The 21,509-nt window shown below is 40.7% G+C and overlaps 1 protein-coding gene across 20 annotated transcripts in view; it reads left to right on the forward strand.

Annotated features, from left to right (window-relative positions):
- The window catches only part of NEDD4L (neural precursor cell expressed, developmentally down-regulated 4-like, E3 ubiquitin protein ligase), a 293,622-nt gene that overhangs the window by 263,679 nt on the left and 8,434 nt on the right, over positions 1-21,509 (forward strand). For 14 of the 20 annotated variants that reach the window (XM_023752636.1, XM_023752638.1, XM_014454413.2 and 11 more), the window contains 8 exons: positions 1,398-1,456; positions 9,053-9,118; positions 10,805-11,034; positions 12,535-12,656; positions 15,115-15,185; positions 16,620-16,715; positions 19,639-19,712; positions 20,864-20,924. In XM_023752636.1, coding sequence (XP_023608404.1) covers positions 1,398-1,456; positions 9,053-9,118; positions 10,805-11,034; positions 12,535-12,656; positions 15,115-15,185; positions 16,620-16,715; positions 19,639-19,712; positions 20,864-20,924 — 779 coding nt within the window. The remainder of the gene's footprint in view (positions 1-1,397; positions 1,457-9,052; positions 9,119-10,804; positions 11,035-12,534; positions 12,657-15,114; positions 15,186-16,619; positions 16,716-19,638; positions 19,713-20,863; positions 20,925-21,509) is intronic. The other 6 variants (XR_002828876.1, XR_002828875.1, XR_002828873.1 and 3 more) reach the window with 5 other exon arrangements.

Raw genomic sequence — 21,509 nt, forward strand, 5'->3', positions numbered from 1 at the left:
GGAATCTAGATGCAGATGTCAAGGGTGGCGCTTGAAATTGAGGTTTGGACTGAAGATTTGGGAGTTGTCGTGTACAGGTAGTTATTAATTTATTTTCTGCTTTGATGACAATACCCAGTCCTTACAGTGATAGTCCAAGGCAGTTATTGCTCAGCTCTTTTATGTTTCCATTATTTGGTTTTCTTTTCTATTGTTCTCCATCACAGTAGCAACTTTTACTTTCCAAATCTTCCATTTTCAAGGTAAGGGACCCATCAGGGTTCTCTAGAACAGTTGAAGCATTTCATGTAAATTGTCTTCCAGCATACACAAATCTAGAATCATCATGTGCTTTGGTAACTTTATTTTAAGACTTTACTCTGCTTCTATTAAAATAATTGTAATACCAGACTCTGAAAAATCCCTGGTATGGTCATTTAAACCAAATGTATTAGTTATTCTTGAGTTTACAGGAAATAATTAGAATCAGTATTTTTCTCAAATAATTTCCCATTTTTTTAAATCAACTTAGATTTCCTAAAACTCCAGAAAGAACTCATTCTTCCCCAGTCTATCCTCCACGTTATCTTTCATGTGCGTTCATCTCTGCCCGCCCCACACACACACTCACACACATACACACACACACACACACACACACACACACAGTAATCCATAAAGTCTTTTTGATTATGCAGAGTCACAAATCCCAAGTGATGCAGGGCAGCTCTTGTTGAAGTAGTGGTGTAGGTGGCTTTGAACAATTTTGTTAACATTGACTCTTTTGAAAGAAAGAAAGAAAACCACTTCTCGCCAACATGGCCAAAAGGGAAGCCTTTCTCTAGAATCTTCCTCTGCAGTATGTAATTCTCCTTTTTTGGACTGCCTTACTTATTGGCTGCTTCCATTGTTGTGTGCATATGAGTGACACATGCAATGGATTATTCATTTGATCAGTGTAGGACTCTTAATTGAAAGCAGTTTTTCAAGACCATAAGCATAAGCAAAAGTATTTGAAATGAGAAAAAGTAATGTGTGTGTGTGGTAACTTTTGGCGGACTAAGACTTTTTGTGCCTTTTTTCAATTAAATGAATATCAAGATCAAGTTATAAATCCTTGAAAGAACAGGGGTTTATAATTGAACTTTCAGCAGATTGCTTGCCAAAAACAGTGTAAATAGATGGTTTTACTTTAGTTGTGCGTTTTTGATTGAGTGTTTTTAACTAAACATTACATAGGAGGTCTGCCATACAGAGTATCGTTCTCTTCTAACCCTGAAATACTAAGATATTATCTTCGGGGGCCAGGTTGGGGGACTAGACAGCTTTTGAAAAACCAGAAATAATTATTTCTAAAACATTTTTTACATAGAATAGATTTCAACTAATATGCTGATTTTTTTAATATTAATTTTCAGATAGCAAAATAACTCAGTGGGAAGACCCAAGACTGCAGAATCCAGCTATTACTGGCCCGGTCAGTATTCTCAAGTTCTGAATCTTCAGTGTAATATTTTGGTTGTATCAAAACACACATTTCTTGTATATTACTGCTCACCTTGGTGTAATTGAGTAATGTAACATTACTCCCATCTCCTCCTGATGGGAATTTCCTGGTGAGGTACAACTACATTTGCCTTTTCATGTGGCTTTCATTATAAAGGAAAAGAAAATGATGTGATCGTGGTAGCTAAACTAAACATTTTCTTTTCTCATTTATAAAAGGATGGATTATAAGTGTAACAATCAACCCTGGCCGGTGTGGCTCAGTTGGTTGGAGCATCATCCTGTACACTGAAAGGTTGTGGGTTCGATCCCCGGTGGGGCGTGTACGGAAAGACACCTACTCGCTGTTTCTCTCATACATCCATGTCTCTCTCTGTCTGTCTCTCTGTTTCTATTTCTCTCTCTCTCCCTTCCCCTCTCTCTAAAAATCAGTAAAACATATCCTCAGGTGAGGATTACAAATAAATAATAAGTATTTTAAAAATAATAAAATATAAGTGAAACAATCAAATTGTCCTCTCTTCCTTTCTCTATGAGGCAAAGCCAGCCCTGTGTTTGCAGAGTTTTGTCATTTCTCTAGGCCAAGGGCAGTTCATGCATGCTAACCAAATCTAAGCTGTATTCTGAATCTCTTCCAGCGCTGAAACTCTGTAAAGGTTTGGGGGAGGTTGTCGCTAACCTCTGGAGCTGGCAGATAAGATAAGAATCTTTATCTCCGCTGACCCACTAACTTTCTCATAGTCCCTTCGTGTGTACCAGGTGGGAAAAGAACGAGTTCTGCCTTAGGTATGGTGCTGCCCCCTTGAAATGCTGCCACACAGTGTTCATAAGGAAGAGTGAGAACCCCTGGTCACTCGGCAGTAATGGACACTTGGTATCCAGCTCCTGGGTGAGCTTGTAGAGTGGGGGCCACGCTCATCTCATCGGCGGGGAATGTACTAGCACCTCGTGTCGGTGGTTACAAGAGTGCAAGGAGATGATTTGGAATTTCAGGAAAGATACTGGAATCACAGAAGATGGCAAATGTGGGGTTCTTTTAAAAACTGGAGGAAGTTACATTTATTATATTTTGAGCACTGAGCTAAGAGGCCAATGGGTATTTTTAAAATACTAATGTCATGGCTTTGATCTGATTCAGTTCAAATTATGTTTTGATTATAAAGGTAAGTCCATTTGAAAACTTAAATGATATTAGAATGCAAGTGCACTTGATCCCTGTCATCTTTTAATTACCTGTTGGATCTGTTCATTTTGTTTACTCTGCTGCTTTCTGCATTTTACAACATGCCTAGTAATGCCTGGGTTAAAACAGTCAATTACTTTTTTCCATGGAGCTTAATAAATGCCTGCCATTCTACCATGGCTTTCATTTTTATTTATTCGTAATCACAATAAGTTGTTAGAATAGCATTTTCTCTTCTCCATCATGAGCAACAGGTAAATTCAGTAAACAGAGCTGTTTTCAATTAGCAGAAGACTTTTGACATGATATTTCTCAGTCTTTTTCAGATCTTTTTTATGGTTTATTGATCATCTACATTCAGTCAAGCACGTAGTCTTGTTACTATTGAAAATTATCTAGCATAAATCCAGATAGATTTGGCCCCAAAAGTGATCTCGACTTAAAGAGGTTGGTTTACTCTTATCCTTATTAGTGTCATTTCTTTCAATAAGAAGAGTATGTTTATTTAGGTAATTATCAACTTAGTGTAGACATTTGGCTTTTGTCATCATTTAATTCTAAATATTTGGTCATTTCCATATGATTTTTCTCCTTGGCTTTTAAGTTATTTAGAATGTGCTTTTTAGTTTCTAAGACTATGGGAGAATTTTTGCCTGTTTCTTATTGACTTCTAATTGTATTGCATATGGTCAGAGAATATTGAATATAGAATATTGATTATCAGATATGCAATACATCTTTGGAGGCTTGGCCATTTTTTGTAAATGTTCTTTTGAGTTTGAAAAGAATGTATGTTCTGTCTTTCTTGGGTATAGAACAGTTCTTTATATGTATACCATTAGATCAAGCCTGTGGTGTTCAAATTATCCATTTCGATTTCTACTGTTTTCCTGGCTGTTTTATCTAACCAAGATAGCTGTGTCAAACTCCCACGGTGACTGGCTTCATCAATCATTACATTCATTTTCTCTCCATTAGTATTTGTCTAGGACATATTTTCTGTCTCTTGCTGTGTTTTTTCTTTTCTTACCTTCTATTAGATTGATAGAGTACACTTTATTTTCTTTCATTTTTTAATACTTGCTTGGAAGTTGTATTTTCTATTTCAGTGCTCTTAGTGCTCACATTAAAATTTTTAACTGACATAATTGACTTAATGTCGAAATTAATCACTCTCTACTCTCCTCCTGGATAATATAGGACTTGAGGGAACGTTAGTGCCATTCTTCCCACTCCTATTTCTCATTGTTCAGTGGAGTTTTAAAACTACCTTGTGTTTAGCCCTGGCTGGATGACTCAGTTGGTTGGAGTGTCATCCTGTACACCAAAAGATTGCCAGTTCAATCTCCAGTCAGGGCGCCTACTGTAGGCAACCAGTCAATGTTTCTCTCCCTCTCCCTCCCGCCTCTTCCCTCTCCCTCTCCCTGGCTCCTCTCTCTCCCCTCGCTCCTCTCTCCCTCTCCCCCTGCCTCCTTCCCTTACTCCCTCTAAAAATCCAGGATTTAAAAAACAACTACCTTGTCTTTAAACTTTCCAAATTCTCATTAGTATTTTATATTTTCTTTTTTCTTTTTTTTAGCAGTCAGTACTTACTTAATTTTACTTAGATGTAAACAGATTTCTTTGCCCACCACTGATCTTTACATCCCCTTTTTTCTAGGTTAAGTTTTGTTCTTAATGACATATAACCTCTAGCTCATAATTCTCAAAGTGTGGTCTACAGATCACTATCATCCAGAAACTTGTTAGAGATGCAGATTTGGGGCCCCATCCCAGACCTACTGAAAATTAGCAACTTTGGGAGTAGGTCCAGCAATCTGTCTTTTAACAAACCCTCCCAGGGATTTTGATGTTCACCCAAGTTCGAGAACCTCTGCTCTAACAGCAAATTCAGTGGGAGCCTGAGTGGTCAACTCCCTTAGTCTGAGAGGACTTACTTGACCTCTCTGTGAAATGATAGTTTAGCTCATTCATTATAAAATTCTTGGTTAACAGTTATTTTTCTTCAGATCTTTGGAGATATTTTTTCATATCTTCTGATCTTCTTAACTAATTATGAGAAGTTGCCAATCAATTATCTTTTTTTATAGGTAACTCTCTGATGATTTTGAATTTTTATCTGTGTCTTTGATGTTCTGCAAGTTTACTGTATTGTAAGTGTGGGTTTTTAAAAATTTATTCTGCCTTGAACTCATTGTGATTCTTCAGTGTGGGGACCATGTCTTTTCTTCATTCTGGAAAATTCTCAGCGGTTATGTCTTTACTTGTTGCATCTTTCACATTCTTTCAAAATATCTGTATCAGTAACTTTGGGTAATTGATTCACTTTCACAACTATCTTATCTCTTAGCTTTCACATGTCTGCCTCTCTTTATTGCTGTATATAATGGGCTCAGCTCTTCCAGTTAAGTCTTTCTTAAGCTCTTTATATAATCTCTTTATCAGTTCATTTTCTCTATTATTTCGGTGACTGTTTAATTGCTCAAAGTTCTATCTGCTCTTTTTAAATTTGCTTAGTCTTTTTAGCTATTTTTCTGTCCTGTTCTTTATTTTTTTATTTTTATTGATACTTCCAACTCTTTAATCATTCTTAAAATAGCCTCTTTATAGCCTTTTTCAGATTATCCTATTAACTCTGGTCCCAGGAATATAAACTATGCCCAGATGTTATATCTGTAGACTCTCCTCAATGGTAGTTTATTACCTAGTTCCATTTAGAATTTGTGTGTATGCTCATCTTCATTTTTTTTTTCCACATGGGGCTTTTATAAGTTCTGACCTGTATTTTCTGTTAACTACTTACCTTGGCTTCATTCACCCCCAGTTACCATAACTATGGATTTCATACCCACTTTGGTGTAGCCTTGGAGTATGAATTTATTACAGGTCTGTTTCTTTTTCTTTTTCTTCCATTTATGGTCCTGGACAGAAGGTAAGCTTCCTTGCAACTTTCCTGGGCCAGTGGGTAGAGTTTTCTTGTCCCCTTTTCAGGTGTAAGTTTTAGCAGGGAACTCTGTTCTGACTGCCTAGTCATGCAGACTGTTGGCCAAGTTCTGTGCCCCCATGAGGGTTGAAACCCAAGCCCCAGCACCTGTGTCTAGGTCCAGTGCCCACTTAGTTCTCTATTTTGAGTCTTTCTGTTTATCTGGTACCTAGAATTTCTCTTTTTCCCAAATTTTAAAAATATATATATTATGGGGGAGGGGACCCTTTCTGTGTCCGCCCAGCACACATTATTGTACGTCAATACGCTGTCTGTATAGCAAACATCACCATTGAAAGCATTTGTAAAGTGCTCCCCATGCTTGCTGCTCTTATGAGTACTATCTTGTGCTTGTGTGACACTTTGTACTTTTCTGAGAACTTTATAATCAGCTGCTTTGACACTCTCAGCCACCCTCTCGGATGATAGGGAAGATGTTGTTATTCCCAGTTTGTCAAAAGATCAGAAAGCGAATTGTGTTGCCAAAACTTACAGCAAATGTCAGACTTGGGACTAGAGCCCCAGTTGTGCTAACCTCACCATTGTCCCCAGGCCAGACATGAGCCTTTCTCTACAGAAGACTCCAGAACCAACTGGACAGTAATGACATGAAAACATGTAGAACCGTCTTACACACTAAGTCAGGTTCTCATTTTGCTCAAGAGAGAAAGAATGTGTGATGCTGAGCAAAAGGGCCTGTGATTATTTTTAAATAAGCTTATCTTACAAATTAAATTACAGTGGGGCCTTGACTTACGAGTTTAATTCGTTCCGAGACTGAGCTCGTTAAGGAGCTTGTTAACTCAAATTACTCTATCAACTCAATGCAAAAAATCCGCCGAGAGACAGCTGGTATCTCAAAAAACTCGTTAGTCAGGACACTCGTAAGTCAAGGCCCCACTGTATGTGTAAGAAAATAAGGTGTCATATTTTCAAAAGAGAATAAATAATTTGGCCAAAACAAGAAATACATGACGCACATAATTGTGTTCAGAGGCTGCACATAGGGACATCTTTGTCCTGTGACATTATTTGGATCTTTTCAGGAGGAGGAGTTAAAAACCTCCTCTCCTTATTCCATTATCAGAACTACCTCTAGATGGAGGAGGATAATGATTTTTCAACCTTCATGCATCATTCCACTTAAGAAGAAAGGCCAGAAATATCCCAGTATCTCACTTCCACCCACATCTAGTCAGCACCTACCACGTTATAAGTCAGACAAGGGAATGATAAGTCAGATATCACGGGCTAGGGGCAATTTGCAGTAAATTTCATGGGAAATTTGTCCTTTAAGACGAACTTTACAAGGATGAATGTTTAAGCCTTTTTTTTAACATTTTCAAGGGGGGAACCAAAACAAAGAATAATTGCTGGGAATCGTAGATTTCTAGAAATGGAAGGACCTTAAAGTTCACCTCTTCAAATCCTTCTGCGTAACTGGGAAGTAGTGCCATCAAGGAGAGGTTGTCATGGAGCTAGCTGGCAGGAGTCTGTCCTAGAAGTCAGGTTTTCTAAAGCTGGCAGGGGATAATGAAAGGAAATCCATTTTTAGGTTATTTCCCCTCTATTACAGTTAATCATAGAACATCAACCAAACACTTTGCCTTCTCAAGGTTTTGCACCCACTGTCCCTGTCAAAATTTGTTCCCTCTGGTCACTGGTTTCTGCTCAGGTATCCCTTTCTCAGAACTGCCTTTCCTAACCACTTCATATAAAATAGCCTCCCGGGAACTCTATCATTTTTTTCTTATAGTGTTTATCACTACTTATTCACTTATTTCTTATTACCTATTGCTCCCAATTGCTTGTAATCTCCGGGAGAGAATAGGGCAAGAATCCTTTGGTTGATGTACCATTATTTCTCTAGCACCTAAAATGCCTGGCACAGACTAAGTAATACCTGTTGAATGAATTAGCAAATGAACCACCAAAGAATGAATAAATAAACTGGATAGAAAAGCTTTTGTTATGCGATATAGTATTGGTAGAGCAAACAACATCATAATGTCTTTATTGGCTTATTTCACAACATTGTCTCCTTTTTCTTATACTAGTAGTTAGTTGTCCAGATAGTGACAAAGTTTCTACCTTTCCTAGAATAAAAATTCACACACGATTTCATCAGACTAAACACTGTCCAGAATAAATATGATATGTGGTCAAATCCAGTGTTCAGTGGAAAAGCAAATAAAGAGTGGGTTGAAAACTAAAACCATTCGTAGTATAAATTGTCTTAAGATATATCAATATGATGTCTGTTGCTCTTGAATTACAAAGCAAAACACTGGCATGATCAGTGTTTGCTATGACTGGTTATATGTTTTTGTTTTGGCTGAGTTATTTGTGTGATCATCTTAAAAACAGTAGAAAGGAGGGAGGCTTATGTTTTTCATTTCTCCTCTTTCTGGACAAGAATAAGAAGGTGAAGGTAGAAGGTTTGGAGTCTGGAGACACTTTTCTAAGGATCAGTATATTTTATTAACTTAGCCCCAAATTATATCAGCAGAAATATTCTTGCCCGAATGCACACTATTTGCCAAAAAAGCAATGAGTCATTCTGAGTTTGAGGCTGCCATAGTTATGTCCATGTATATGCAAAAGCCAGGCTTCTCTGCTTCATTAAAAAAAAAAAAAGGTAAGCCTTTTCAATAGCCTGAAGTCAGGACTCTGGCCATTGTAAGCTACTTTATAACATAGCAAATAGAGAATATTTAAATGACTATATTAAAATGTTATTTGCCTAAAGAGATTCCAGAATTTTTGAGTAATGATAGCTCAGTTACCGAGCCCACTCCTGTGATACCGTAACTCTGCTTCACAGATAAGGCATTAAGATGTAAAGAAACCCTCACCCAAGACTACTTACTAAATAGTAAGAGGCAAACCTTCTGACCCCCAAATGGGAGACTTTTCCTGAGTGCTCTCTACCTGGTCTTACAGTCCTTGATCAGAATGTCAGTCCAGTTGCTTTTCTGCTCATTATATTTCCTCCCAAAGATTTTTAAAAGCAGGATTAGTCATTGGTCATTGGGGTTGTATGTTAAAATGTCATAGCCAACTCTTATCTCAATGACAGGAGAAAAATAAAGATTACACCTGACTCATATCCAGACAGAAGTCACATTGGAAAGTGTATTTTATGTAGCGTATCCCTAAATGACTTATTAAATATCAACATAGTTGTTTTCAGGGGTGAAAGCCGCCCTATTCAATGCTGCCTTAATCATTTCTAGAACTTTCCCATGTGCTATATACATAGACATATTAATTTCAATGATAATATGGAGAATGAGAATTTTAAGGTGTATGATTAATGAAGTTCTCTGAATGTTGGCTCAGTTTACATAAAGTTGCAAGTGTTATTTCCCCTCATTTACATGTATAAATTTATCTTCTAGGCGGTTCCTTACTCCAGAGAATTTAAGCAGAAATATGACTACTTTAGGAAGAAATTAAAGAAACCTGTGAGTAACATGTCTTCCAAAAATGCTATTTCAGTCCTTTGTAAGTTACCAAAGTTACTTCAGTGCAAGCGACTTGTTTGTTATTTTTCTGTGTGTACTAAGAATATAAACTTCCTTTTTTTACTGCACTTTGATCCGCCTGGATCTTCCACCTGAATTTTCTTTTTAACAGAAATAGTAAGTGAAGATTGGCTGGTATTACATATCAAATCACCTGAAGGGTAATTTCTTATGTAATATGTAAAAAGATAGAAATGATTTTATGGGAAATAGAATAATTTAGGATCTAGTCGAAAAATTCGGAGAAGTCTATGCAGTTGTTATGGTTATCCTATTCAATAAAACCTAGATCCTAGTTAGAAAAATGTTCAAGCCCTTCCCTTTAAATTCAGAAGTATAATTTTAATTATACTTACTACAGTACGATTTATAATATTTGATTATATTTGGTATATTAAGACTAAGTGTAATTTTCAAATGAAAATTCTCAATGGGAAACCCTATACAATTTCTACAAAACTGAGAAACCCAATAAGGTTTTTACAGGCAGTGATTTAAATCACAGTATTTTCTACTGACATATCATCCCAAATATTTCAATATAGGTTTTCCGTTTTACTTTGTTATTTCACTTCTGTGATACAGGTTTTACCAGTTTTCTTCTCCATTTGTGCATTCACTGTTTGGGGTCTGGGATGTTTTGTGTTGTTTGGTGTCACCATTTCTCGGCTTCTTCCCACTGGGGAAAGACCCTCACTCAGGTCTCCCCAGTTTGCCTGTGCTCCATCACTGTCTCTCCTGCTCTAATCCTCAGTCGGAGCCTCACTTTTGAGGCATCTGCTCTGGGTGCGGCACTGGGGATAGAGATGCGAGAGAGACAGCCTCTGCCTCGGGAGCTCCCACTTAGGAGTTCTGTCCTCCCTTCCAACATCCTCATGCAACTAGCTCTTGGTGACTGCTTTTGAAATGACTCAAGTTTAAACACATAAAATCCCCAGTTTCTCGGTGAGTCACCTGCATTCCCCTAGTCATAAGGGGTGACTTTAGGGACTTCACTCTGTGTCACTCCGGTGGCACTTTCACTGACTCTGCAAATCCGTTTTATGGCAAAGCTGCCCTATCCCTCATTTTTCCAGGAAGCAGTTACAACCTGTCAAGTGCTTTTTGTTTTCATATTTATTAACTATGGACTGGGGGATGCTTTCCCACAATTTGGCATGATCATCAGGGTCCCACTCCCCATGGTAGCAGAATCAGCGTGTGGACCGTGCCTACCAGCTGGAGTTTAGCATGCTCCCATCCTGGCCAGGTGGGGACTGTTGTGGGTTTTGATTGCTTGGACTGAAGTCACTTCCTTTGACAGAAACAGTATATACAGTTAACCATGTTTCAGTTGCTGCTGGGCGGATAAGCACCCCACAATTGTTCATAAACGGGGAGGGTGACTGCTCAGCAGACTTTCTTCTGTAGCACATGCTGCCGGCTCAGTCTGATGGCTGCTGGTGGCCGCTGTGTGTCTCAGTGAGGCTTTCTGACTGTGCAAGGAAACCTCCATAAGGGAGGGACACTCAGTTGGAACCATTCTTCCCTGCTGGTTTATTTGAAGACTGCCATCGTTTCTCTCCTGTGAAGTAAAGTGCATATTTAATAGTGTATGATTATGTGCTTTTTTTTTCTTTCGTGTAGGCTGATATTCCAAATAGGTTTGAAATGAAACTTCACAGAAATAACATTTTTGAAGAGTCCTATCGGAGGATCATGTCTGTGAAAAGACCAGATGTCCTAAAAGCTAGACTGTGGATTGAATTTGAATCAGAGAAAGGTCTCGACTATGGGGGTGTGGCCAGAGAATGGTTCTTCTTACTGTCCAAAGAGATGTTCAACCCCTACTATGGTCTCTTCGAATACTCCGCAACGTAAGTATATGGAGCGAATTTGGAATGTGTCCCACTGAAACAGTTTTATTCTTGATAGTTTCAGCTTGTGAAAGAGTAAGTGGCTCACTCATTTGAAATGAATTAACACTGCTGTTTTCAGTCCCCACTCCTTTTCACCGCCAACCCACATACCCCATAAGTCTAGAACAGGTTCTGACTCTACCTGATGAGATAATGTACTCTGAACGCCAAAAAACAATTTTTCTCTTGTCTGTTGGGTTCACTTAATTGAAATTAAAAGTGTGCTGAGTACTTATGGTAAGGAACAAGAGGCAATTTTCATTCGTAATGTTATGTTAATTCAGGAGAATTTGTCAATGTCAGAATTCAGATAGTCATTGTCATCTCATGGACAAAAATAGTTTCTGAAGGAACACTAGTTAAAGGCAAATTATGATGACTTTGAGGAGAACCTATTCTTCAGGCTCCAAAGGACGGCGCCCTGGTCCTGTAAGGAAGAACCAGGTTCCCTGGGCATTAGGACTTCATCATTGCCCGGCATGGAAACTAAAAGAGACTCAGCTGTTTTCTCAGGACTCCAACATGGCCTGCTTACCAGCCACCGCTCCCCCTGCAGGCTGTGAACCCAAGTACCTGTGTTGGCCTTGCCAAAAGGCAGCCTTGCTAGAGTCTAAGGGACATGGATTCTTCCACATCTCCCACTCTCTCCTGGGGCTCTGTTGGAATGCAGACTCAGGATCCTGCCCAGTTGTTCTAGCCAAGAATCACCCAGCTTGTTTATTGTTGTCCCGTGAGAAAGATCACTATGTAAACTTGATCACAACCATTGAAGTGGCAGGCAGGGCAGGGGGGTAGAAGGGGGCAGGATCCTCACCTCTCAGATCGCCTAAAAGAATCTGTCTATGGAGCCCAATTGGAAAACCAGTGATCCTCATGATTTTGAGACCAGAGACGGACATGTAAACATTTTTGTGGTTTATGGTGTTAAGACAGCCATCTGCTGTTACCAATGCCCTTGGGGCTGTCAGGGCCCAGCGGTGGTCAGACCAAACATTGGGCCCAGAGGAAAAATGTTCATCTCCAAACCAAATGCCCCTCAAAGGAACAAATCCTCCTTCTCCTCGGAGAACCTGAAGTAAGTACTCACATCATTGCAATCCGTGCACAGTCCCTTTATTATGTGGTGATTTGCACCTTCCCAAGATACTTGGCTGAACCATATGCAACTGACATTTTTGTAAATCAAAAATAGTCAAATATCAAAACTCTCTTACGGTTTAACTTACAAAAGGCATGTGTACCAGCTCCATGGGACCTCAGTCGTTGGTGACAGAAAGAGGCTAACTGAATGGTATGTCCCATTCTCTAGCTCATGCCTTTCCTCATCAGGAGCAGAGTATCTGCAAAAAAAGCATTAGCACCATAAAAGCTAATGACAGGCAGCAAAGAAAGATGCAGATTTTTGTGTTTCTTCTTTAAAAATATGATTGGGCTTTTTCTCTCTCTTCCTCCCCCAAGGGACAACTACACACTTCAGATCAACCCCAATTCAGGCCTCTGTAATGAAGACCATTTGTCCTATTTCACTTTTATTGGAAGAGTGGCTGGTCTGGCAGTATTTCATGGGAAACTTTTAGATGGTAAGTTATTAAAAAGTTTTGAAGTCATCAAAATAGGACAGTGTTATTTATGGTTCCTTATTAGGTGACTCATCTTTCCCATCATAGATGTTAAGCAAAAGCTCCACTGGTTCTGTGTAATTCAATTATTTTTATGTTTTGCCTGTAATGGAGGTGTTTTTCACTGGAGTCATCTTAATTTGAGCACTGACAGTATAGTGTCTACACAGTTTAAAAATTTTTTACAAAACAAACAAGTGTGAAGCACAGAACATTCTGTGATTGTTTTTTGCTTTTAGGAACAACTTCTCATATTTTTAGGGAGAGCTAGATTTGGTGACAGATGGAAAAGCTAATTGAAAAGTTAATCAAAATGATCAGATTCATCGTTATTCTGCTGTTGTTTCAAATTGTTATTTTATTTGAATGTGAAGAAACTAAATATTTATTATTTTTATTGGAATGGTAAGAGACTGTCAGTAATGTTATGCTGAGCTAAGACCTTGACCCACAAATGGCACAAAGTAATCTCGTTCTTATTTAAAACATGTAAGCCATGGAAGAATCTCAGGGTCCCTTGGAAGTTAGAAGTCAGACCCCTCCCCTGGCCATACTATTAGGCTTGTAATAGAGAGTTCTTCTGGATTTGGTCATTTCCAAAGTATTGCCCTTGAGAAAGGACACTATTTAAATCATTGAAGGGGAATTAAAAATATTTTTGAAAGATTTGGGGATAAAATTGTTGAGGATAGAAGAGAGAATAAGATTTGAGGTTGGCAATACAGCTACTATAGAGAGAGGTGCAGGGAAGTAATGTTAATTGCGTCTGTGGAACCTAAGCTATTCCAGTAAATAATTGATGTACCCTCTGTACTTCATCCTTTAGTATATTTTTACTGGTACTTGCTGGCTGATTTTGATCCTCTGATTTCAATGTGTTATTTTTACTTGGGGGAAATAAGCAATTTTTTTCATGGGAAAGAAACGGCACTCTTTCTGTATATGTACGCTGTGTGAATATATTTTAATTTGCTACACTGGCATCGTGCCATAGATTATTTCAGCTGTTCAAATTCACTTCATCTTTTTCTTAGAAGGTCAGTCTGTACACCTTCTGCCAAGTGAGAACACATCCTTAGTGGCTGTGGGGAAATAGAAGTGTCAGATATGATCCTGACTCAGTGAACTTAAAATCTAGTGGGCAAACAAAAATCACAAGACTCACAGTGACAGAGTCCAATCGGAAGGGCCATAGGGGATCCAACAAGGAGATGAGGAAACCCTGATTTGCCTGGAGGGCCCAGAGCACTTCAACAGGATTAGGCCCAGCTTTCGAGGGGTTGGGGTGGGGGAGTATTTGAACATTTAGAAGCTGGAACCATTTCAGAAGAGCAATGATTGGCTGAGTCAAAGCTCAGGGAGGGAGTAATGGAAAGCAGCAGGAACAAGTGGGGGAATCTAGGACACTACTGCCAAAGGTGATACCAGTGTATGTCAGGAATTGCAGAATTGAAGACCAGAATGCCCTTAAAAATGCGAATGCCCCTGTAGGCAGAGCACACATATGCCACAGCCAGCCCACACTCCCTTGTATCGGCTTCATCCTCTGCCTCCCGAGACACCGAAGGTGTTTGAGTCTGCAGCCTAGGGCCACCTGAGCCAGTGTGAATAGGAATACGCTGCAGAGGGTTGGTGACTGATTAGATGGGGGTGGGGGCTGAGGTTCCAACACACCAATGAGGAGGCATGTGATGCTGACCTGCCTGTGGACAGGTGGATTGGGGGGCCCTGTGGAACACCGGGGTGATGGTGTCCTCACTGCCATTGCCTCACTCAGGCCTTCATCATCCCTGCCCTAGAAGATTGCAGAGCCTCCTAAGTGGTCTCCTCATGTCCTCTTGTCCCCTTCCTGGTTTTTCCCCATGCCTGCCCCAGGAGTGGTCCTGATATGCAGATGAAATCACCTGGCCTTCCAGGGACTGCCCGGGGCCCTCATTCAGGTAGCAGCCCAAAGTGCCCCACACCCCACGCAAGCTGCCCACTCCCCAGTCCCTTCTCTAGCCTGTCCTCCCCAGGACACCTTGTGCTTCCTCCCTGACAGACCACTCACAAGTCCCGATCTTGTCCCTCACTTAGAGTGCCCTCTGTCCCCTATTCATGTGCCTTGTTTACACTGAAAATTCTAGCCAGGCCTTGAGGCTTGTTTGTCACCCCCAGGAGCCTTTTTGACCCCTTTCTGCTGTACCACCTCTACAAGTATAACTATCCTCCTTACTACCCACCACCCCTCAAAAAAAAAACAAAAAAAAAACAACCACCACCAGACCCTGGTCTAGTGGGTCACAGATACTACAGAAGGTCTTTGATTGTCCTGTCCTGGTCTCTCATTCAAATTGAAGGCAGGTTCAGCTTGTATTTCATTTCTGTTGCACAGTAATATCAACGACTTGAAACTAATCCAGTTTTCATCCTGTTTTAGGTTTCTTCATTAGACCGTTTTACAAAATGATGCTGGGAAAGCAGATAACTCTGAATGACATGGAATCTGTGGTGAGTGAAGGCAGATCCTCCCACTGGGTGTCGTGGGCCACCTGTGCCTTGCGGAAGGAAGCTGTGACATGTTGTCACAGTGCTTTCTATGGGTTTCTCCATTCAGTGTCAATAATAGGGACAATTTAATTGTTCAAGAGTTTAATTGATCTCCCTAATTTTTCTAATAAGCAAATCATGGTTCCCATTAACTAGAAGCATGGTTCCTGAGTTGGATAACGCAAACCTCAGTTACCTCTGCTTACCTGGGACTGGTGTGACCAGCTTAACCCTTTGAGTGCCAACCAGTATCCTAGGAACTATGCTAAAATTGCCAAGGCATTTTTGCTGATTTTACAGCAGTTTAGGAAAAAAATTATGAATCGCAAGTAAATGAAGTTAATATTCAAAAACTTAAGGAAACCTTTACTACATTGACATATTTAGCAATATCATCATCACTAATAAAGCAGACTTAGAACTGGACGCCATTTTGAAGCTTTGATAGCGCTCCTGGCACTTTTAGCAAAAGACAAAAGTTAGGAAATGAATGCTTTGAGAAGTTTTCTGAAAAGCGATTTGGGCCCTGCTCAGTGGTTAGAGCATTGGCCCCCCACACCTAAGTTTCAAAGGTTGGATTTCCAATCGAGGCCACAGATCAGAGTTGCAGGTTTGAACCTGGCTCCAATCCCAGCACTGGAATCCCTGAGAGAGGGGAGGCCAGGCCCTTTCGGCTTGTGTTCTGGGTCCCACTTACACTGACTTGCAGAGAGCCGTACAAGCACAGAAAGAGGTGGGACTTAACCCCTAGAGTGCCAGGGAGCGCAATCGCACTCCTCCTGTCTTTCGCCAAAAGTGCCGGGAGCGCTATCAAAGCTTCGAAATGGCGTCCAGTTCTAAGTCTGCTTTTATTAGTGATGATGATATTGCGAAATATGTCAATGTAGTAAAGGTTTCCTTAAGTTTTTGAATATGTAACTTCATTTACTTGCGATTCATAATTTTTTTCCTAAACTGCTGTAAAATCAGCAAAAATGCCTTGGCAATTTTAGGATATTGGTTGGCACTCAAAGGGTTAAACCATTGATATTTACTTAGTTAAAAATGTTCTCATTCTTCCTATTGTTGATGTTTTCACTCTTCAGAGACAGGAAGTATATTCATCTTCCATGTTCGATTGTATAATTTGATGACTGCCATTCAGAGCAGGTTATTTCCTCTCCACTTCACCGAGGACAGGATTCAACTACAAACCCTGCTGCTACTAAAACACATTTTTAATTTGTATTTTAAGTAGGTTTGAAGTAGAGCAGAAAACATAGTAGAGACTAATATAATTCTTGAGCAATGTGCAAGGAATTACATTAGAAGGACTGAATTATTTAAAGTCAAACAAGTTTGTATTTTGGAGGGAAAAAAAGAAGCTTAATTTTAGTGTCTGTGTCACTTCTCTAGGACAGTGAATACTACAACTCTTTGAAATGGATCCTAGAGAATGATCCCACTGAACTGGACCTCATGTTCTGTATCGATGAAGAAAACTTTGGGCAGGTATGTCCGGGGAGCCCCAGGAGCCCCTCTCCAACTTTTAGAAAGTCTTGCTTTTGTACAGGTTGTAACACAACTTTTCTGGACAATTAAAAACCACCACCAGGAGCATTAGCTGTTAGTCATCATCTCATTGTATCAGCATTGTATTGTTAAGCCAGAAAGCAAAGCCCCAATTCCAGCAAAGTGACAGAAATTCTGAGGCCCCTGGGCCTGAATGGGTACCTACTTCTAATCTAAAGCAAAATGCAAAACGTAAACGTTTGTGCCTTGGTTTTAGAATTTAGGTACTTTGAAAAATAGTGTGTTACTCAATGATATAATTACATGATCAGGAGTAGGTGATGTTTTGGGGAACGTGGGCTTTTTTTCTCTGCTTAATGGTTCTGTTGTCATTTGTCTTCTGGGGCCCAGCAGGCTCAGGTCTCTCCCATCCCTTCTTGCTTTGTGCCCATACTGTCATTAAGGCTAGATTAATCAGAAAGGTTAATGTCAAAGAAAAAGTCACCTGCTAGGAATTTTCATCACCACCTGAACGTTCTGTAGGATGTGTTTGTCTTAAACCTGGGACCTCTGATTCATTTGTGATAAACTTTGATAACAGTGCATCTTGGGAGGTCTTTTCAAGGATGTCCAACCCTGGTACCCGTCCTTCCACAGAAGCACAGAGAGAAATCTCATCTCCCAGACCAGGTCTCAGGGCCTTGAAATGAATGAGATCATGGAGCCGATTTTAAAGATTGCCATATGGGAAATGAAATAGATTGATTCCTTACTGCTTCAGAGATTATTAAAAGTTTGCTCACAGTTCAGCAGACATTAGCAATGCCAAAGGCATGAGCGGGTGATCTGGAAAAACTTTAGTTACAGTGAAATGTCACTATTTCCACCTAATAAAACCAAACACAAGATATTTGGATTATTAAGTAGCTTCTAATAAAGATTTTGATTATTATTATAGTTCATGTTAATTATTCATTAAAGACAGTTCTCAGATCTCTTGGTTTAATACTGTAGTGTAGATACTTCTGACTTTTGAGCTGAACAAGGTAGAGTAACGCAGTAATCAGAACAGACACACAAGATGAGTAAGCTAATGATCAGGTGCCCTACTTGTTAAATTACTGCCTTGCTTTTTTAGAGAGCTAACCTGATTAACAGGGAACAAATGTATCCTTCATTCTGGGAAGAAATGTAGTGAATTAAGCACCCACGTACTGATCGCATCTTCCATATCTAATCCATCACCAAGCCTGTTCATTTTTAGCTTCCATGTCTTTCTCAGATCTGTGTTTTGTCCCAGACTGTTCACCACCAACACCCAAATCTAAGCTACCGTCTTGTCTCACAGCTCCTAACTGATCTCTTTATATCCACTTTGGCCTCCCATAGTAGTCTTTTCAGAATGTCGAAGTGTCATGTCATTCCTCTGCCAGAAACAGTTAGAGACTGCCCACTGACCTTGAGATTAACTTGCCCCATGGTGTCCTGCGTGGCCTGGCCCCGACCCACCTGCCCATCTCCGGGGAAGGAACAGCTGTCCCTCATGCATTCTGGGTCTGGTCCCAGGTTCCTTCTCAGAGCCTCGGGATCTTTGCTCATGCTGTTCCTTCTGTTGGGAACACACTGCCTCCCATCTTCAGATCAGACCCAGGCCATATGCTTCAGAGTATCTCCCAGGTCTCCCTGGGGCATGTACCATGGGTGATGTGGCATTTATTTGTGTGACTATGCGTTTAGCATCTGCCTCTCCCACCAGGCTCAGTCTTGGTGATGGCAGCACGGGTTCTGCTTTTCGCTTACCTTTGTGCCCACACTACTTGGCGTACCGCCTGGTATAAGGTAGGCACTCAAAATAGAGTGAACCCACACTGTGGGCATCAGAGAGACACCTGCGCAAGCCTCTCACTGCTTTCAGCCTCAGCAGAGCTGGTGACTGGACAGTGCAGTTTATTCTGACCCAAGAGGAAGCCCAAGTGTCCCTCGTGCCACAACACCAGGTCATTTCTTCAGTGGAGTGCAGCTACCACGGGTGTGAAGTGTCCGTGCCCTTGGCCCTCCTCGGTGTTTTGTTTTGTTTTTTTATTCCACAATTAGAAAAATCAGACCATGAAGTGGTGGTAGCCATTGCTTCATGTAATGAAACTGCAGCTGTTGCCATTATTTTGTGATTTGTTTTCATCCTGATTGATGAGAATCTGGAGTGCTGGTTTCTGGGACCGACTAGGAGTGTTTCAAATGAACAAATTTCAGTGTGTTTGCACAGCCATCGTATGCCAGACAGAATAAACTGTACACCCATGTGCTTCCCCAAAGTTTCTATGAGAAGACACATATTGTTTGTAAAACAGTCGGCTTCGCCCTCCTTCCCCTCCTGCTGGCCACTGCTCAGTTCACATTGGTATTAGCTGACCCCACGCGCAGGAAAGGGCCATGGCTCGACCTCAGTTGCTTTGCTCTTTACGATCAGGTAGATCCCTCTCTGCAGCCTCATGTCTTAAGCTTCTTTCTTTAAGTTCCTGAGTTTTGCCTGTTTAAAAAAATCCCACACATCTTTTTTTATGACTATAAAATTTAATTTTCCAAAACAAATAAGATACATTAGGATTTGGGTCTCTAGTCTCAGTGGACATACCCTGTCTTTTCTGTAAACACAATTAATTCCTTCTCCATTGTTGCTAATGTCTGAAGAATAATGAAAACTCACAACCATAAAATAGTTTGCCTTTAATGATAACATCTTTAACTGTGTTTTAACAACATAAAAACCTTGTTAAGCATCCTCTTGTACACAACGCCTATTTCCTGGAAAATATTTCTGAGTCAATTTTGCTTATCTTCCTCTTATAGTGAGACATTATTACCCAGTAATAATCCACAGAATAACTTCATGATGGTGACCATTGTTTTGTCTTTGTAATTACAGACATATCAAGTGGATCTGAAGCCCAATGGGTCTGAAATAATGGTTACAAATGAAAACAAAAGGGAATATATTGAGTACGTATATGCACATTTACAATTTTTTATTACATTGAACAGCATGTCAGGTGGCCTGAACTTGGACCATCTCAGCAAGCAGATAGCACCCTGGCCAGCAAGGCTGTCTTCATTCAGAAAGTTCAGACTTTGAATAGATTTTAGAACACTCCACCCAGGTGACTAGGGTGGAAAGTCCGGGGATTCAGACATTGTGACATGCGTTGTACATCATTCCTTGCAGTGGATTCCTTGAGGTTTCAGATTTGGTGGGTGTGGGGTTGGGCAGAGTCGCAGCTATCTTAGCTGAGAAAAGGATGATAGAAATCTCCACCTGCTCCCTGACACCTGCAAGCCTCTGGTGCAGGAAGGCCTTTGGGCTGCTGGCCGCAGCTCAGCACAGAAAAGCCTGGTGGGGCTGAGCAGTGGCTGTGAGGGGGGCTGGTCCTCGAGGGCCGTTGCCATGTGCCCCCTCAAAGGTGAGAGCAGTGATGACAAGGTCCTTGTGCTGTTTCACAACAAAACACCTTAGAAGGTATCTGAAGTTGATTCGCCCGGCATTAAACTCTGCTGTCACTAGACATTGTCACGGGGGAGATGGTTTCAGTGGATTTGTTACATAAAGAGGTCTTATCGTTAATCCTCTATATTATAGTATTAAAGTATTAGTGTACATCATTTTGCTTATAAACTGTAGGTCATTGTTGAAAATTAGTACAATGTCTATTAGAGTGAAATATCATTTGATAAAATATGTTGTGCTGGTACTCCCTTTAAAAATGTAAGTACATATGTATACATAGGTGGGCGTGTATATACGTGAGTTTATATGTGTATGCATGTTCTTCACATATGCATATGTATTCACATTCCATGACCTTCAGTCACATTTATAAAGCAATTTATATAAACTAAGCCTTAATCTGGAGAAAAAGAAATCAACTATTCCTTTGAACTCCTAAGTGGAATTTTAGGTTTTTCACATGTGTTCTAGTTACTCTCAAAAGAATTAATGAATAAACAGTGCATGCCACAGCCCTGGGGCCCCGGTTTCCTTTGCCGATGTAGGGGTTTCTCTCCTTTGTCTGATGAGCCTCAATTGAAGCTGTGAAGAAAGACGTAAGCGCTGTGATGACAAAGGTGCTTAAACACTGTTCCGTTTTCTCCCACAGCTTAGTCATCCAGTGGAGGTTTGTGAACAGGGTCCAGAAGCAAATGAACGCCTTCTTGGAGGTAAGCTGCGCGGTTGGGATTGTCTACCTGTGTCTGGAGTCAGAGCTGGAGAGAGGGCACTCCTGAGGGCGGTGTGGTGGGCACGACCACCCACCACACAATGGGCACAGGCTGGGGGGACACGGCCCAAAGGTCAGGGCCGCACAGCCTGCACCATGGACCAGTCCCCAGGGCAGGAGTGTCAGCCACCACGTGGCCACCCTTTCATTTTGTTAGTTTAGTGCTCTCGTCTTTGCTTCTTATGTCTTAATGTTCCTTAACAGTTTTTAAAGAGAACTTTTTACAAACATGAACCAGAGGTAGGCCCCCACGGAAGCCAGACCCACTGGCCTGCATTTCTGGGTGGTGCCCAAGGGAAGGCTGGGAGATGCACCTCTGCCTTTGGCACTACTTGATGGGTCCTCCAAAGCCTGAGGACTCGGACTGAACATATCAAACTCTTCAGTAGCAAAGCCGTTCCCTTCATGCTGTCTTCATGGCTCCTCACAGACTTCGCTCCTGTGCAGCACGTGGAAACATATTTTCTTAGGCTGAATTTTATCTTAGAGCAAAGTATCAACCACCTTGTGCCAACTTCCACTGGAT

The sequence above is a fragment of the Myotis lucifugus genome, unplaced genomic scaffold (assembly GCF_000147115.1).
Source record: "Myotis lucifugus unplaced genomic scaffold, Myoluc2.0 scaffold_36, whole genome shotgun sequence".
Taxonomy (NCBI): domain Eukaryota; kingdom Metazoa; phylum Chordata; class Mammalia; order Chiroptera; family Vespertilionidae; genus Myotis; species Myotis lucifugus.